The sequence below is a fragment of the Anolis carolinensis genome, chromosome 3 (assembly GCF_035594765.1).
Source record: "Anolis carolinensis isolate JA03-04 chromosome 3, rAnoCar3.1.pri, whole genome shotgun sequence".
In the NCBI taxonomy this organism is placed as follows: Eukaryota; Metazoa; Chordata; class Lepidosauria; order Squamata; family Dactyloidae; genus Anolis; species Anolis carolinensis.
In genome coordinates this window covers 25,595,473-25,611,698 of record NC_085843.1, presented here as the reverse complement: position 1 = coordinate 25,611,698, position 16,226 = coordinate 25,595,473, and the positions used below count along the sequence as shown (strand labels likewise).

Below are 16,226 nucleotides of genomic sequence, written 5' to 3'. Positions count from 1 at the left end.
GTGGCTGAAACATAGATGCTCTTGATTGTAATGGCAAAAGAAGAATGGCATTTTGAGTCTTCACTTTGATTTCCTCTCATTTTATGTACAAAAAAGGAGACAATAAAGCATTATTAATTCAGGAGAACTGTTAGGGGCTTGTAGCATTTTTAATTTTACAATCTAAAAGTTCCCATTCCAAGGCAATTTGTGTCAAGCTAAAGTTAAGCTACAGTTCTAACATTACAAAATAAAAAGTGAATGATACTGAATAAAATTAGAATGAGATCAGTCTTCATTATACTTTAATCTATGTAAATTGAATTCTACAAATTACAAAAATGTCTCTTAAGTTAATTTCTTGTCTTAGAAAATTAATATGCACTATTAAAATTCCACAATCTTCCCTTTCATCTTTTTTTTAAAAGTTACTAATTAAAGTATTTCATTTGTAGCATCTAATATTGTTCTATGAGTGTTTCATAGTTCTTGCAATATTTTTTCAGAAAGCTATAATGGAGTCTGATGAAGAATGGTCCATGAACAAAAAACTGATAGATCTGTCTTCAAAAGATGTCCGCAAGTCGGTATGTACTGAAGTGCTTTGGTAGTAGCAGTTTGTCCACACATTAGCAGTTCTTTCTGCCTGCACTATATTTTATAAAAACAGAACTATGAATGGGGAAATACGTTTTAAATAAAGCTTTTGGAAAAGGTGTGATTTGAATTGCAGTGGGCCAATATAGTCATAGTAATGTTCATACAAGGATCTTCTGTTGGAGTTCCAAATATTAGACTGCCTAGGTTGATGCTGGAATACAACACATTTTAATTAATCCTGTGGTAACTAATGGTGGAGCTAACAAAGGGCTTTGTCTGTCAGTTTATTTATCTAAGTGTGTAAACCAGAACTTAGCATACATCTACACTGTGCAACCAGTGCAGTTAGACAGAATTTTATCTGCTGTGGCTTAATGCTGTGGAATCAAGGAAGTTGTAGTTTGGTGAGGCAGCATCACATTTTGACAGAGAAGGCTAAAAACTTCATAAATCTACAAATCCCAGGATCCCATAGTGTGGAGTTATGACAATTATAGGGGTTGAACTGAATTAATTCTACAGTGCAGTTGCAACCTAGCTCAAATGAAAGTTCCATTGAGTAAGTCTTGCTTGAGCAGTACCTATTAGTCATGGGCCTGCAATTTGTCTCATTGGTGTCTTTGTGTTTTTGTTTCATGCCGTTCATTTGTTTGGCATGATATGGGAGAACCCTCTCCAAATGGAAAAAGCAGTGAAATGAAAAGAAAGTGGGAATGGTAACTGGTCGCCTGATTTTTGTCCCATTGGCAGCAATGGGCAGGCTTCCCATGCTCCCCTTCCCCTCAGTTTTAGGGCTAGACGGTCTCACCATTTCACAGATCCTCAGGTGCTCTCCAGTATTCATTTGAGTTGTTAGGGTTGGTGGGATAAACCTCTGTCACTGAAGGCTCATTGATGATGTTTTTGCAGCCCTTGGTTCTTCTTCAGGTGCCACTATCTTTTTAAAAGGGTAGCAAGCCCCCCCCCCTGTACTTTTCAACACACAGTAATTTGGAAAGAGACTCTTTAAGAGAGTGTGTGTGTGGCCTCTGGGCCCAAGGCGCCTGTGACTGCCAGGGCTTGCAGCTGAGCGCCGAGTGGAGTGCAGACAGAGCCGGCCCTAGGTATTTTTCAAGTGTAGGCGAACAGAATTTTGGCGCCCCCCCAAACCAATCACTGAAAAATAAAAGCGTTGGATAAGCGAAAATGTTGGATAATAAGGAAGTATAAAGGAAAAGCCTATAAAACATCAAATTACATTATGATTTTAAAAATTAAGCACCAAAACATCATGTTTTACAACAAATCAATAGAAAAAGCAGTTCAATACATGGTAATGTTATGTAGGAATTACTATATTTGCAAATTTAGCACTAAACATTGAACAGGGATATAGGGCAGTGTGGACTTAGATAACCCAGATAGCCCTCAGTATTAAAAAAAAACCTCTAAAATCAGGACAATAAATAAAGAACAACACTCTGAAAACAGAAGAAATCCAGACAGTAAACAATCAGGGACAGCTAACTCCTCCCAAAAAAAGATTCTCCCAGGCAAGAAGAAGCCAGGCCTTGAAGCCACAGGGCCATTAAATGCTAATCAAGGTGATTAATTACAACATTCACACCTGCTTCAAAGAAAAGTTCTTTCTCCCACCCTGGACCTTCTACAGATATCTAAACCCCACATACCTAGCTTCCAAGTTCCTACAGACCTCACAATCTCTGAAGGCCCCAAAGGTGGGCTTGCGTGGTGCGAAGGTGGGTTTGCGCTGGCCGGAAGGCTCGAAAGAGAAGGAGGTGGAGAGTGGTGCCCTCCTCCCAGGACGATGGTGCCCCCGGGACGATGGCGCCACAGGCAAATGCCTATTTCGCCTTATGGTTGGACCGCCTCTGAGTGCAGAGCACCTCTTAGGCTCTCGGCACTCATCTGCAAGTCCTGGCAGTTGCGGGCTCTTTGAGTATGTGTGTGTGTGTGTGGTGTGTGTGTGTGGCCTGCAGGCTCAAAGATCCCGCGATTGCCAGGACTTGCAGGCAAGTGCCGAGGAGGCCAAGTGCCTGAGGGGAAGGGGAGCGTGGGAATCCCTCCCATGTTGGCCAATGGGACAAAATTTTTGTTCATTCGGATGAAAGAATGATACGGCTCATTCGAAAAGGCCCCATTTCCGGAAGCAGCACTCGAAAATGGGGACATACGAACGAAACAAGCAGAAACAAATAGCTATTCTATAGAAAAGGACAAGACTAGTACATCTACTTAAAATTGCACTGCTTTCCTTGGAATTACATGGGATGAATAATTAAAACGATTATCTACTTAAGAGGGTGCCTTTGCTTAGTCATTTACAGCCTCCTTTTCAACCACAAAGAGGTCAACGTATACAATTGATAGACAACTAGGGAATGTAGAACAGTATCTTGAAATCTAGAGGCATCATCATGTACAACTGAACAGGTTCTATTGTGCAAAAAGACTGCTTTAAATTGTTTTATTTCTCTATCTTTTCTTTTTTCCTAGTTTCTGCTGTTTCAGGATACTTATTGAGTCTAGCTAATAGTTCAATATCTTTTGAAAATTGTCTCCCTATACCTCCCTTGCCCTTCATTTTCAAGTGAGAGATGGTCTCATTCTGGTTTAAGAATAAACAAAAAAGAGTCTCAATCTTAGCTTTCACTGCTGAGATTTTCTATTATATAGATTCATCTTTACAGCTGCTGTTTAAAAGCTTTCTTCCTCATTTACATTTTATTCCATTTGTTTTTCAGCAGGAGAAGAAAATAGCTGTGTTATTGTATATAACTTATTTAACATTGCTTTCATATTCTTAGCACAAGGAGATCTTGTGGTTTTCAAAACAGTCAGAACTAGCATATAAAAGCATAATGATGCTTGTTATCATTTTATAGTGCAAAACTAGATTTCAAAGTGTTTCAAACATAAAACATCTCGATGCTTCTTTTCCTTCCTCTTGATATTCTTATTTTTTTCTGATTACTCCCTACTCTTGAGTCTGCTGCACAAAATTGACTATAAGAATATAGTGCTGAAATCTATTTTATGAAAAAATTTAAAATTGTGATTTGGGGAAGAAATACTGAGAAAGGATTGCTGACATATACTTCTCACATAGCTGAGGCAGCGTATTCCTTAAATATTAAACTCTGATGCACAAACACTGGTCCTGATTTGCACATCAACAAGCAAAGCATGCTTTGGAGTTCTTTTGGAGTATTTACCAGTCATTATGAATTATTTGGAGCAGGGTCCCCAAACTACGGCCCGGGGGCCACATGCGGCCCATCAAAGCAATTTATCCGCAGTGGTGGCTCCCTCCTCCTCCACCGAGGAAGGCGCGTGTAGCGCGAGGGAGGAGGGAAAGGTGTGCGCCTTTCCCGCCTCCTCCCTCTCCTGGTGCACTCATTCCAAAGCTTTGCTTGTTTATAATGGAATTTTAATTATCATTTAATTAATAATTAATTAATTATTAAGGGGCACTTTGCTAGTGCTTTTGATGCACAAAGGCAGAAGAGGGCTGGACTAAATGGGCCAAGGGGTCTCTTCCAACCCTCTTTATTATTATTATTATTATTATTATTATTATTATTATTATTATTATTATTATTGACACAAAGACACAGTATGGCACAGCAAGTGAGATATATATGCTGGAGTTCATATCACAAAATCAGAAGTCAAACACTTCCCAAGCGTTTAGGACTGTGTGATGTATATTATTAATATTATTATTGTTGTTGTTGTTGTTGTTGTCATTATTAACAATATTGAGGCTGGGTGGCCATCTGTCAGGGGTGCTTTGTTTGTGCCTTTGGTGCACAAAGGCAGATGGGGGTTGGACTAAATGGCCCAAGGGGTCTCTTCCAACCCTCTTTATTATTATGATTATGATTATTATCATTGAGGCTGTATTTGTTCCCATTTTATTTTTTTACTTCAAAATAAGATATGTGCAGTGTTCATAGTTTTTTTTAAACTATAGTCTGGCCCTCCAACGGTTTGAGGGTCCATGAACTGTCCCCGTTTAAAAAGTTTGGGGACCCCTGATTTGGAGCAATGATATTCATCCCGCTTGAGGCCATAGTATGGCTTTCTGTATTTCTGCAGATAAAGGTTTGGTATCAAGGAGCTTGAATCTCCATGCATTCTTACCTTTAAATCTTTTTTCAAGGATTCCTCACATTCTCAAAAACATAAATGTTCATTTAATAGACTATCACTCTTTCACATTTCAGTAAGTGCAAAAAAATACTAGTACCTTTTACATTTTCTATGCTACATTGGTGTTCCACTCATGTTCATAATCTCTCTTGTGGATATTCGTCAAAGTAAAATCTTTTGCTCTTTATATAGTGTAATTATTGCAGCAGCACCATCGTCATTACATATGGAGTATCATCATCATCATCGCAATTGCAGCCTTTATTGTCAAAGAAATACGAAAAAGCTTGGAAATCTGAATAAGGGGAAGCTTAAACTCTTTGAAGCTCATGGTTTTGGTGTATTGTTTATACAAGTGTTACTCTTAAGAGGTGTTCTGTGATCTAGTGTTGGTCTACAAACCATCAACTGCCAAACCCTGGAGAATTTTTGAGAAAAGAAAGAGTTTTAGCCAGTCAATCGCCCTAAATGTCAATCGCTCTAAAAGAGATCCAAGTCTCTGTTATGTGAAATGTTTACCAGCTGTTTCTTGTTTGGTGTGATGTATACAAAAAACCTCTGTGTGTGAATTGTTCCAAGCTTCATATTCTTGAATGGAAGGGCTTCTTCTGTCTGCGGAAAGATTTCAATTGAAAGCCATATATTTTTCCAGGCTTCAAAGAGGTTGTGAAAAGAATTCAAAAAACTTTTTTTGCCAACAGTAGTGTTATTGTTGGTCGTGGTTAGGGTGATAATGTTTTTATTTTTACTGTTGGCCTTCAAATCACAAGTTCTTATATAATATTAAGGCCATAATAAATTCACAATCCTCAAACAAAGGATAGAAACAATGCATAATATTCCAAACACATATTAAACATGAAAGTGCTAACTGCCTGTACATTTGACAAGTAATCAAAGAAAATAACTAGAAATACAGACCTGAATAAAAATTTGAGTAATTCATAACATAGATTAGCTTACAGGGTATTTCAGAAAGATGGACCCAATTTGAAATCGCTTTCTGCAACCACGAATGGCACATGAATGAAACTTACCACTTGAAAGAAGAGTTTCAAATGATTACCCCTAGATGCCTCTCCCCGTGCATAAACAACACTCAGCCTCAGTCATCCGTAAGATGTAAACTTTGCTACATAAGGGGCTTTGTGTTCTGTAGTTCAGTGGTCTGAATCCATAGTTGTTGTTTAGTGTTCATATCAGTGGCATTTTGGCATTGATCTAGCAATGCTGCAGAACATTCATTATTGGTCCTGAAAATTTGAGGAAACAGGCTATTTATGTACGAGCACAAGATTGGTCATTTTGAAACAACTTATGTTGTAGTCATGCTTGGTTTGAGTTCTTGTGTTTCAAATTCTTCCCTCTTGTGTTTGTTAAGTCAATACTTAACAAAATAAGCACTTGGCATCCCTGGGAAGTCATCATATTATCAGGACATGCATTCCTCAATGTTCATCCTTCTAGTATTTTCCCAGCATGAAAATACTAGAATGTGTTTTTGAAAAAGGTTACTCTTGTCTAGCATTGTACGATACTATGTTTTCACACTGAAAATTCCTAAGTGGCATAAAATATTGAAATATTATATCTGTAAACGTGTAAATAGGCCTAAACAAATACAGAAACTAGAGAAAGGATTAGCAGGACTAATATACAAGCTAATGGTCAAGGACGGTGAATATATGATAAAGACAATACAAACTAAATGGCAGAAAGAAGGGCGACTGACAAGTCAAACAATAAAGAGCCTAATGAAGGAAATCAAAAAATTAAAATGGAAAAAATAGAAATAATTGGAAATAAAGTTCTTATTAAAATGGTATAGGACCTCAGCTAAACTCTCATGTAAAATAAAACTGATAAGTCTAATGTGTTAGCATTGTGGTATAAGCAAAGGTTGGTATACCCATGTTGTGGGAATGTTCAAAAGTCGACATTTTTTGGAATAAAGTTGAAAAATTGGAAGAACTATTTAATATACTGTTCAAAGTGAATGTAGAATTCATATTAATGGGAGTGTTAGGGAATAACAAGATTATCACAAAAGAACAAGAACTGCTCAAAATGACAATTCGAGCAGGACAAGCTGTAATAGCCTGGGGATGGAAAAATGAAACAATATGGACTAAAGAAAATTGGAATATTTATGATCAGGTCCAATCTGAAATTATAGCATATGTAATTTGGGAGGGGGAATACACAGAACGATAAAACAGAAGAAATTAAAAATAAATGGAAAACATATATAGAATGGATAGAAAGAGGTGTAGCCAATGTAAATATTGTACAGAAATTAAGGGAATTGTGTGCATGGTTAAAGATAAAGATACAGGGTAAATATGTGGTCAAGGGGGAAGGGTGATAGGGGTGGAGATGAGGGGTGTTAACAATGAAAATGTCATTGATTTATTTAAAAAGGTGCAGACAAAAATGTTACATGAAAAAGAAGTGTGTATAAGTATAAGCAGCAATGGTAAGCAAGATGTTGTAACATCTTGAAAGACTTGTAAATAGATCTTGGATACTCTTTTAAATGGCAGAAAATAAATAACACACTTTTGGTTTCTTGTGTTTAGGTTCCAAAAGGTTTGCCCTACTTTTCTGTGGATTTTGGTCTCCAAGGAGGCTTTGCTCATGTCATTGAAGATCAACACAAGTTCCCTATTTATTTTGGAAAGGTATTGAAGTGAACAGCTAATGTTCTGTGATGTGGACACAAGGCATACGATGAGAAGTTTAGGCTGAATAGGCATGGCAATTTTATTGCATACTTTAAGACATGTAAGACCAATATGATATATACGTAACTGAGTTGTACTATGTATCTAATCTGTCTGACACTAGCTTCTCTCTGTGAAAAGGCAAAAGTAGAAATATCAGTTTGCTCAAAGGTATAGGGCTTAATTTCTGTTAACAAGATCCATATTGTGTGTGTAAAAACCCCAGTAATGGATTTATGGGATAACTTGATTGTCTTTCTTGGCCAAATAGAATTGAGAACATAATAGATGGGGTTTCAGGGGAGGGAGGGGTGTTTTTATTCAAATCTCATGTTCCCACTCCACCCACATGCTCCTTGTGGGAATTGCATGGTACATTTTCAAGTTGTGCCCAAGTGTGTGAATCACCTGTACAATGCGAAGCTTAAAATGCTCAATCCCTTCCCATTTTACAATCCCTTTTTTGGATAGCTGCGAGTTTTTCAGGTTAGTTAAAATCAGAAAGCAGTAATCTTCTGTTGTGTGTCTCTTACTTTGAAAGGAAATCATTGGTGGCATGCTGGATTTGGAGCCCAGGCTTTGGAGAAAAGGACTGCGGGAGAACTTTGAGGACCAGAGGAAGAAGGTGCTGCAGTTTGCTCAGAGATGGAAACCGTTTGACTTCACCAAAAGCAAAGAGTGAAGATGCAGAAACAATACTTTGACATTTACACTAGCTGGATTTGCCAGGAAACTATCACAAGCCATTAAATTCATCCTCCTTGCAGAGAAGCTCATATTAAAGATGACGTGGATATTTTCCTACTTTTTATGAACACTTTTAAAGGCAAAAAGTAGGGGGATAGTTCTTTTAAACAACCTTAAGAAACCTAACTATGAATTATGTCCATTTTCAATGTCACAAATGGAAAATTAAATCCTTAATGAAATTGATGCAAAATGTGTTTACAATTATTCCTGCTGCCATCTATACTATTTGCCAGTTACATTATGTAGATTGAACTTTGTTTGTGTAGACAACAGTGCCATGAGCTTTTAATTCAATACTTTATTGTTGACAAGTGCCCAGTTTAGCAAGGATTAGTTAGAGACAACTTAATTCCTGCTCCATTTTAGTGCTTTTTTCCCCTCATCCTTCCCCATTCAGCCATCAATTTTTTTCTTGTTAGTCTTTGCCTGGATGTCTGTAGCTCGAGGGCTGCCTATATTTGGAGGCCTAAGTGGGAAAGTACTTGAAAGCATACAACAGCAACAAAGTACATTTATTCACATTTGTTTTACCCTTTCTATATCAGTGGAGTTCTTTTGATTTTTGTGTCTGCACAGAAGGTAACAGGTGGGTTATTTGAAAATATTCCTACCTGTGTTGGCCTAACACGCAGCATTCCATATTAGGAAGCCTAATCCACAGAAGAACAAGATCAGTGGGAAGGCTGTCTATCAAATAAGAGTTCATGAAAAGCAAAGAGGTATTTACAGTAATAGAATCTTGTGAAATATTTGGGAATAGTTTGGCCTTGAGTAGTAATTTAAAAAGCCAGGAATTTCCCAGTGGGAGGAAATTCCTGGCATTGTCCTTAGAGAGAAGGTTTGGGAATACTTGTTTTGTTTTAAATGTAGCCAAAATAAATGCGTATAAACCAAGGTAACTCTTGGGATATCTCAGTTGTCCTATCCAGCAAGGAGGAAGATCACAGAATTTCCAAAGGCTACAGTGTCACCGCTTCTCTCATAGTCTTTTAAAGATAGAGACACAACAAAATCTTCTAAACAAATTCCTTTCCCTAAGAAGTTCCTGAATGCAGCATGTTTAATGGCACAGGAAATAACATCAAATCTATCTACCAGCTCTCAGTGAAGCATATTAATCTGTTTTTCACTTAAGAACGAGTACAGATTAAGTATCTCTTACCTGAAATGTTTCAGACCAGAAATATTTTGAATTGTTTTTGCGGGGAGGGGATTTTGGAATCTTTACGTATACATAATGTGACCCCTGGGAGGTGGGGCCCATATCTGATCACAAAATTAATTTGTACTTAATATATATCTTATATAGAATATTCTGAGGAGAATATATGCAACATTTTAAATCAGAAAGCAAAGCTGTCACTATCTCAGCCACCCATGTGCTCAGTTTTGGATTTTGGAGCATTTCAGATTTTAAGATAGGGGACATTGAACCTGAATTTCTGTTTTAACATTAAGACATTCCAGACACTGAATGTAAGCCTCAGCATTTCAATCATTTATTTGGTGAAAGATATATATATAGTTAACATCTAGTTAAGGATATACTAAAATGTACATTGACCTTTCTAAATATGTCTGAAATATGACCCTTTAGATGGCTGTATGTGTATAATCAAGTTTGGACAAGCACCTACTCTTTTAATATTCAGGAAAGAGTTAAAAACTTGGCTGTTTAAAAAAGCCTGTGATAATGGCTAGAGTATGACTTAATTGTCGGACAGGATTGGAATTGTTTATTAGAACATAATGCTAGATAATTTGACAGCAGGAACAGACTGGTTAAATGGTGTTTATATTTATATTGTTTTAGGGAGTAAATAGTTTTAAAAATGTTATTTATTAATGTTTTATTAAGGTAAAGGTAAAGGTTTCCCCTGACGTTAAGTCCAGTCATGTCCGACTCTGGGGGTTGGTGCTCATCTTCATTTATTACTATGTTTTAATTCTAGGTGGTGATAATTGGTTATTGTTTTTAACTATTGCTTCTGTTATTTTGTATCTATTGATTGCTGTAAGCCACACCGAGTCCCTTCGAAAAGGGGGCTGGGTATAAATAAATATTATTATTATTATTATTATTATTATTATTATTATTATTATTATTATTATTATTATTATCTTCTGTTGTTGGTGCTGCTGAGTTCTTCCATTTCTGCGCATAAAGCAGTCTAGCTGCTGTGATCACATATTGCAACAGTCTATTCTATGAATCAGTCAAAGTAAAAAAAGTCAGCTTTCAACTCGTTATCCCCCCCCCCCCCCCCACACACACACCTTTTTTTTCGGGGTCAACTTATGGATTTGAATCTAGTATTTTTGGCACAATTTAGTGAACATGTTACGTTATTTCTTAAGGGAAACATATTTTCTACAGTGCTTAAGTGATAGTTCATTAAGTTGTAATCTGACACCCTGAATTGGATGCGAAAACCAAATTCTCTATAATCCTATTAAAAATGAAATGCAGTTTTTGCAGGTACATTCAACAAGTTATTTTAATTATATTTTAGTCAAATAAGAAATCCTTCCATCATACAGACCAACAGACATATACAAAGAAACAAATTACACCAAAAAAGGACAATATCCTGTCCACTAAACCATTTTTCTTAATATAAACATGAATCTACAATATAAAAATGAATCTTAAAAAAAATCCTAACCACTACAATCTCACAAAATCCCCGTATTAAACACATCCTACACATACAACATTTAAAAACGAACCTATACACCTCACACCCTCTGCCTGTCGGTTTAAATTTCTCATGTTTCTATTTCCTTAAAGCAGTGGTTCCCAACCTGTGGGTCATGAGACCTAAAATAAGGTCCATGGCTCTAGATTATTAAATACGGTTTCCTGTGGGTGAGCAGATGGCGACTTCTGGATGACATATGTTCTGTATCAGAAACTAGAGCTGATGTGGTCTAGCCAATGTAATTTTCTGAATCAGCACCCCAAATAACCAAACTGAATCTAAAGTTGACCAAAAACTGATTCGTAACCCTTTTGGTAGTAATGTTGGAGAGAGAGCCCTGGTCAAAGTGGGCCCTGGTCAAAAAAAGCTTGGGAACCACTGCCTTAAAGGATCACTCTATAGCCACCTTTCTACTTTTAATAACACTCTTCTAGGTCAGAAAAGCAATAGCAGGATTTTGTTCCCATTTTTGGTGTAAAAGGTGATAAACATGTCCCAGTTATTGAAATTGGTCAAGGATTTCTTTTTGATTGACATTGTCAATTTGTCCATCTCAGTTATTTTTTTGCTGCATCTGTTAACCTTTCCATTTGGTAAATAGATTCATTGTTATATCAATTAGCCTGTCTTCCTTGGGGTAAATTCCTGGGAAATATTCACACAAAGCCCTAAACCAAGGGATGTTGCTGAGGTTTTGCAAACTGTTATTCTGGGCTAGGTCTTGACATTTAGGATAGTCCTCTCTGAGTACACAGTGTGAACAAGGATCTTAACAGAGGGAGGTTCTTGTCCTTCTTTCTTCCTGCATGGGATGCGTCATCCAATAAATGGACATTCTTGCTGGCTGCAATAGCTGTCAGGGCCATACTGATTTTAAAGGGAAAACATTCTCAAACACTTGGCTTGGCAGAAAGATCAAGGCGCAGTTAGATGCTGCACTATTAATTGTCTCTTCTGATTGTTACTTCTTTTTCAGACTATTTACCTTCTGCAACTCCTATAGCCATGACAAAATAACCAATTATTCCTTTGGCATGTAACTCCAATTTTATTTTCCCCACAGACAAATTGATCTTTTGAAGCCACAGGTTTGACAACCTTGTGCTAATTCTCTTATCTCCAGTCTGATAACTTTCCAACCTGACTTAAAATGAAACAGAGGAGGGGGGAAATCCAGTGGTACTCTAAGAACAGACCAATTATTGATACTGGTGAATCACCTTTGGCTCTTGCCTTTCCGGAGGAAATGTTCATTACTATGTGGTATCTAAACTTAAAAATTGGTTGGCATTCTCTTGAGCAGCTATGAATGTGTAAACTTTTCTTAGGCATTTGTAAATGCATAGTATTCCTGTTCACATTTATGTAATTGTTGACATGATTGATTACAAATGCCTTCTTCCAAACCTACCTTAATAGCAAGCAGATGCAGTGAGTGAAGGAGATCTATTCTGCTGACAATAAGGACACAACAAGGTGACATTTCCAACCCCATCCTGCCACTGAGCAAGACTGCAAAGAACAGGAGTAGGACCTGTGCCACAATTCCTTGTTGCACCACAAACCACTGATGGGAAGGGGCTGGAAATGTTATCTTGCTGTGTTCTGATCTCCAGCAGAGCTAATCTACTTTGTTCAGTGCAACTGCAAATGTTAGGCCAAGACATGATACAGTTGCTATTTCTCCTATACAGATCCTGCATCTATAGATTCCACCATCCATACCTTGAGTTTGCTATTTTGTCTAAGGGACACCATTTTACTATGCCTTTATATATAATAAGACTAGAGCATCCATGGATTTTGGAACCAACCCCCCACAGATACTGAAGGCCTAATTTACTTTGTTACACATTCAAAATGACACCATCAACATGTTTTAAATTTATAACCACAATTCATCCCAAAGACACTGACTAGATAATAGTAACTTTAGAAATAAATATATAGTGAATATGAAAAGATAAAAAAATGCATGCCAAGATCTTTGATCTGTTGGAAGCAAGAACTGGCTCTGCAAAGCTAGTCCAACAAGATGCTCTGCCTCAGGCTTTCTGTGAGCATTTTCTATCAGCTGATTATTGTTATGAGGATTTCAGTATAATCCATTAAGGCAGTAAACCTCTCCTGGAGCTATACCATCTGAAATGTGTCTTTCTGTTTAATATATTAAAAGGTCACTTACCTGTCCTGTTCCTAAAATGATACATCATGCGTTGGCACAGATATAATACATTGTATGGTAAGTCTAGTATTACAAAGAAGAAGCATAATAAACCTTGTGCTTTCCCCCCCTTCTTCCCCCGGTTTAAAATAATAATGTCCTGCTTTTCTCTCCACAAAGAAGACTCAAAGTGGTTTATATTAAAAGCAGACCTACTAAGGAAGTGGGGGGAGAACCAAGGCCTTCTCGGGCTGATTCATGGCCAACCAGCTCTGTCTTCTCCGCCTCTTCGCCTTCCTCTTTATGGATCTTTCCCACAGAAGGCTGCCCATTATTTACATTCCTGGCCCCTGGGATCCAGGGATGCCATCCCAGCTTGAGAGATTGGCTGGGGCGGAGGAGCAGAAAATGTGGGATTTATTCAACTGTGGAAGTGGCCTGAGGTACTACTTCCAGTCAAGGTAACTGCACCTACAAACTAGTTTACTACTTTCAGATGTAGATCCAGCCTCATATAATCCAGTTCAAAGATGATAAGGTGATTTGACAATCTGAATTACAGTAGAGTCTCACTTATCCAAGCCTCACTTATCCAAGTTTCTGGATTATCCAAGCCATTTTTGTAGTCAATGTTTTCAATATATCGTGATATTTTGGTGCTAAACTCATACAGTAACTACAACATAACATTACTGCGTATTGAACTGCTTTTTCTGTCAAATTTGTTGTATCACATGAAGTTTCAGTGCTTAATTTGTAAAATCATAACCTAATTTGATGTTTAATAGGCTTTTCCTTAATCCCTCCTTATTATCAAAGATATTCGTTTATCCAAGTTTCTGCTGGCCCGTTTAGCTTGGATACGCGAGACTCTACTGTATATGGCACTATAGATCCAGCCCCAGTTTCTCTTCCCCCACTTTCCCCCTTTCCTCCCATTTACTTCAAACTATAGATACAGTTCTGTTCACTTAATGCAATGGGAAGGAGATGAAAAGAGAAGACAAAATATTGTATTCCCTGCAAACTCAAGCAAAAAACCAACAAAAAGCCTGCTGTAGCTGCTTGGGTGTGTCATCTTCAGTGCACTCTGGCCCCTTCTACACTGTCATATAAAATCCAGATTATCTGCTTTGAAACAGATTATCTGGCAGTGTAGACACATATAATCCAGTTCAAAGCAGAACATCTGGTTTCTCTGCTTTGATAATCTGGACTATATATGTCCTATATCCCAGGATCTGATTCCAGATTATCTGTTTATTCCAGATTATCTGATAGTGTAGACTCATATAATCCGGCTCAAAGAAGATGATCTGGGATCAGATCCTGGGATTATAGGGCAGTGTAGATACAGCCTTGGTGGAAGGAAGAATTCTATAAATCAGGGTTTTTTTGGTAGGATTTCTTGAAAATACCCTTTTAAAATAGCTTTGCATAATCCAGTCTAGTCATGCTGAGCTATAGAGATGGACAAGATGAGCAACTGCAAGCACATGTGATTTTTCATAAATACAACTTGGAGCCATTTATTAATTCACCAACTGAGATTTGAAGGGATCTTTTTTTCCTAGGTAATTCAAATCAAAATGGTTAACATTTAATGTATCAGAACTTTACCTGTGGCTATTATCAAAGGGCATGTTGGGTTTCAATCATCATTTTATTCTGATCTGGAAAACTTAAAAAAAATCAATTGATGCAGTTCCATGGTTTTCTAGTTTTTGTATTAGCATCCCAAGAGTGAGATGATTCATAAGCATTAAAGGAGGGTGTGTGTGGTGTAGAAATGACTCGTGCAATGGAAAATAGCATACAGGTCTGCCAATGTAATGTCCACTTTTCATACTATTTGGAAGCTATTGGCATGTTTGGAATTTTTTTTAAAAAAAGGTAAATTACCATTAAATAAAGTAGATTTTTTTTTGTTCTCCAGACTCTTGATCATTTGAGTCGCTCTCCTCTGGACACTTTCTAGCTTGTCAACATCTCCCTTCAATTGTGGTGCCCAGAACTGGACACAGTATTCCAGGTGTGGTCTGACCAAGGCAGAATAAGATAGATGGCAGAGAGGTTTCGGCAGCCACAAAAGCTCAAAATAGAGGGAGAATATTGCAGAACATTCATTATCTTCTGTAGTAGAAAGAAAATATCTTAATTATTCATCTATTTCTTCCTCAGGTTCAAGGATGAAATAGTTGGGGTTTGACATCCCTAGATATATCTAATTATAAACTGCTTGGAGGGTGCTACTCTGTCCAGGTCCTGCTTGTGGGCTTTGTATGAGAATTGCATACTGGATGTGTCTGGGCATGACTAAATGTTATTACACGGTTATTGGATTTGCATCATTCTGTGGCCCCTTCTATACTGCCATATAATCCAGATGATTAAATCAGATAATCCACAGTATCTGCTTTGAACTGGATTATATGGGTTTACACATCCAGTTCACAAGCAGATACATTTTTATATGACAGTGTAGAAGAGAATACGTGGAAATTTTATTAATCCTCACAACAACCCCATATAGTGTGCTTAAGTATAGATTTGAATATTGGTTGTCCTTTAAGCATGACTTAATGCTGGTTCTCTCAGATCAGTGGTTGCTACCAAAATGGTACCAAAGCCAAAATGGTAGCAATAGTATAGCATTTCATATGTACAACTTATATTAGAAGGCAAGTTAGAACTTGCTGAATAAGTATAATTTTTATGATAAATGTCCAGATTTGAGGGACAGGAATATGACAACCCTGATATATCGGAATCATTCCAATCTCATTATAAACCTATTTCTTCACCAGTCATTTCAGGAATTAGTTCCTAAAAATATTCTGGAAAACTACTATCTACAAAGAACAGCCTCTAACAGAGAGAATGCTGTGATAATGGCATCAATTTGGGGAAAGGATCAGATGTACCTCTGCAGAAGTAATGAGATGTCACACATGCAATTTTAAGACCTATTACCTTATTACAAATGACAGTGCCACATGAGGCAAATCTGTGCAAAATAGGCAAGTGATGTTTAGAAAAGCCAGGGAGCCAAATAATCTTGACAGGAGGGCTGTATTTTTGACAGATCTCCATGAAGAACTTGGGTGGTGAGAGGTATAAATAAATAAGTAAATAAATGAGATTTAAATTATA

The 16,226-nt window shown here is 37.3% G+C and overlaps 1 protein-coding gene across 5 annotated transcripts in view; it reads left to right on the top strand.

Annotated features, from left to right (window-relative positions):
- cwf19l2 (CWF19 like cell cycle control factor 2) overlaps positions 1-10,288 on the top strand; it is an 89,635-nt gene extending 79,347 nt beyond the window's left edge. For 4 of the 5 annotated variants that reach the window (XM_016992657.2, XM_062974597.1, XM_062974599.1 and 1 more), the window contains 3 exons: positions 486-566; positions 7,314-7,415; positions 7,999-10,288. In XM_016992657.2, the coding sequence (XP_016848146.2) occupies positions 486-566; positions 7,314-7,415; positions 7,999-8,139 (324 nt within the window). In that variant the 3' untranslated portion in view covers positions 8,140-10,288. Of the gene's footprint in view, positions 1-485; positions 567-7,313; positions 7,519-7,998 lie in introns of all 5 variants that reach the window. The other variant, XR_010004066.1, reaches the window with a different exon arrangement.
- Positions 10,289-16,226: the final 5,938 nt, after the last annotated feature.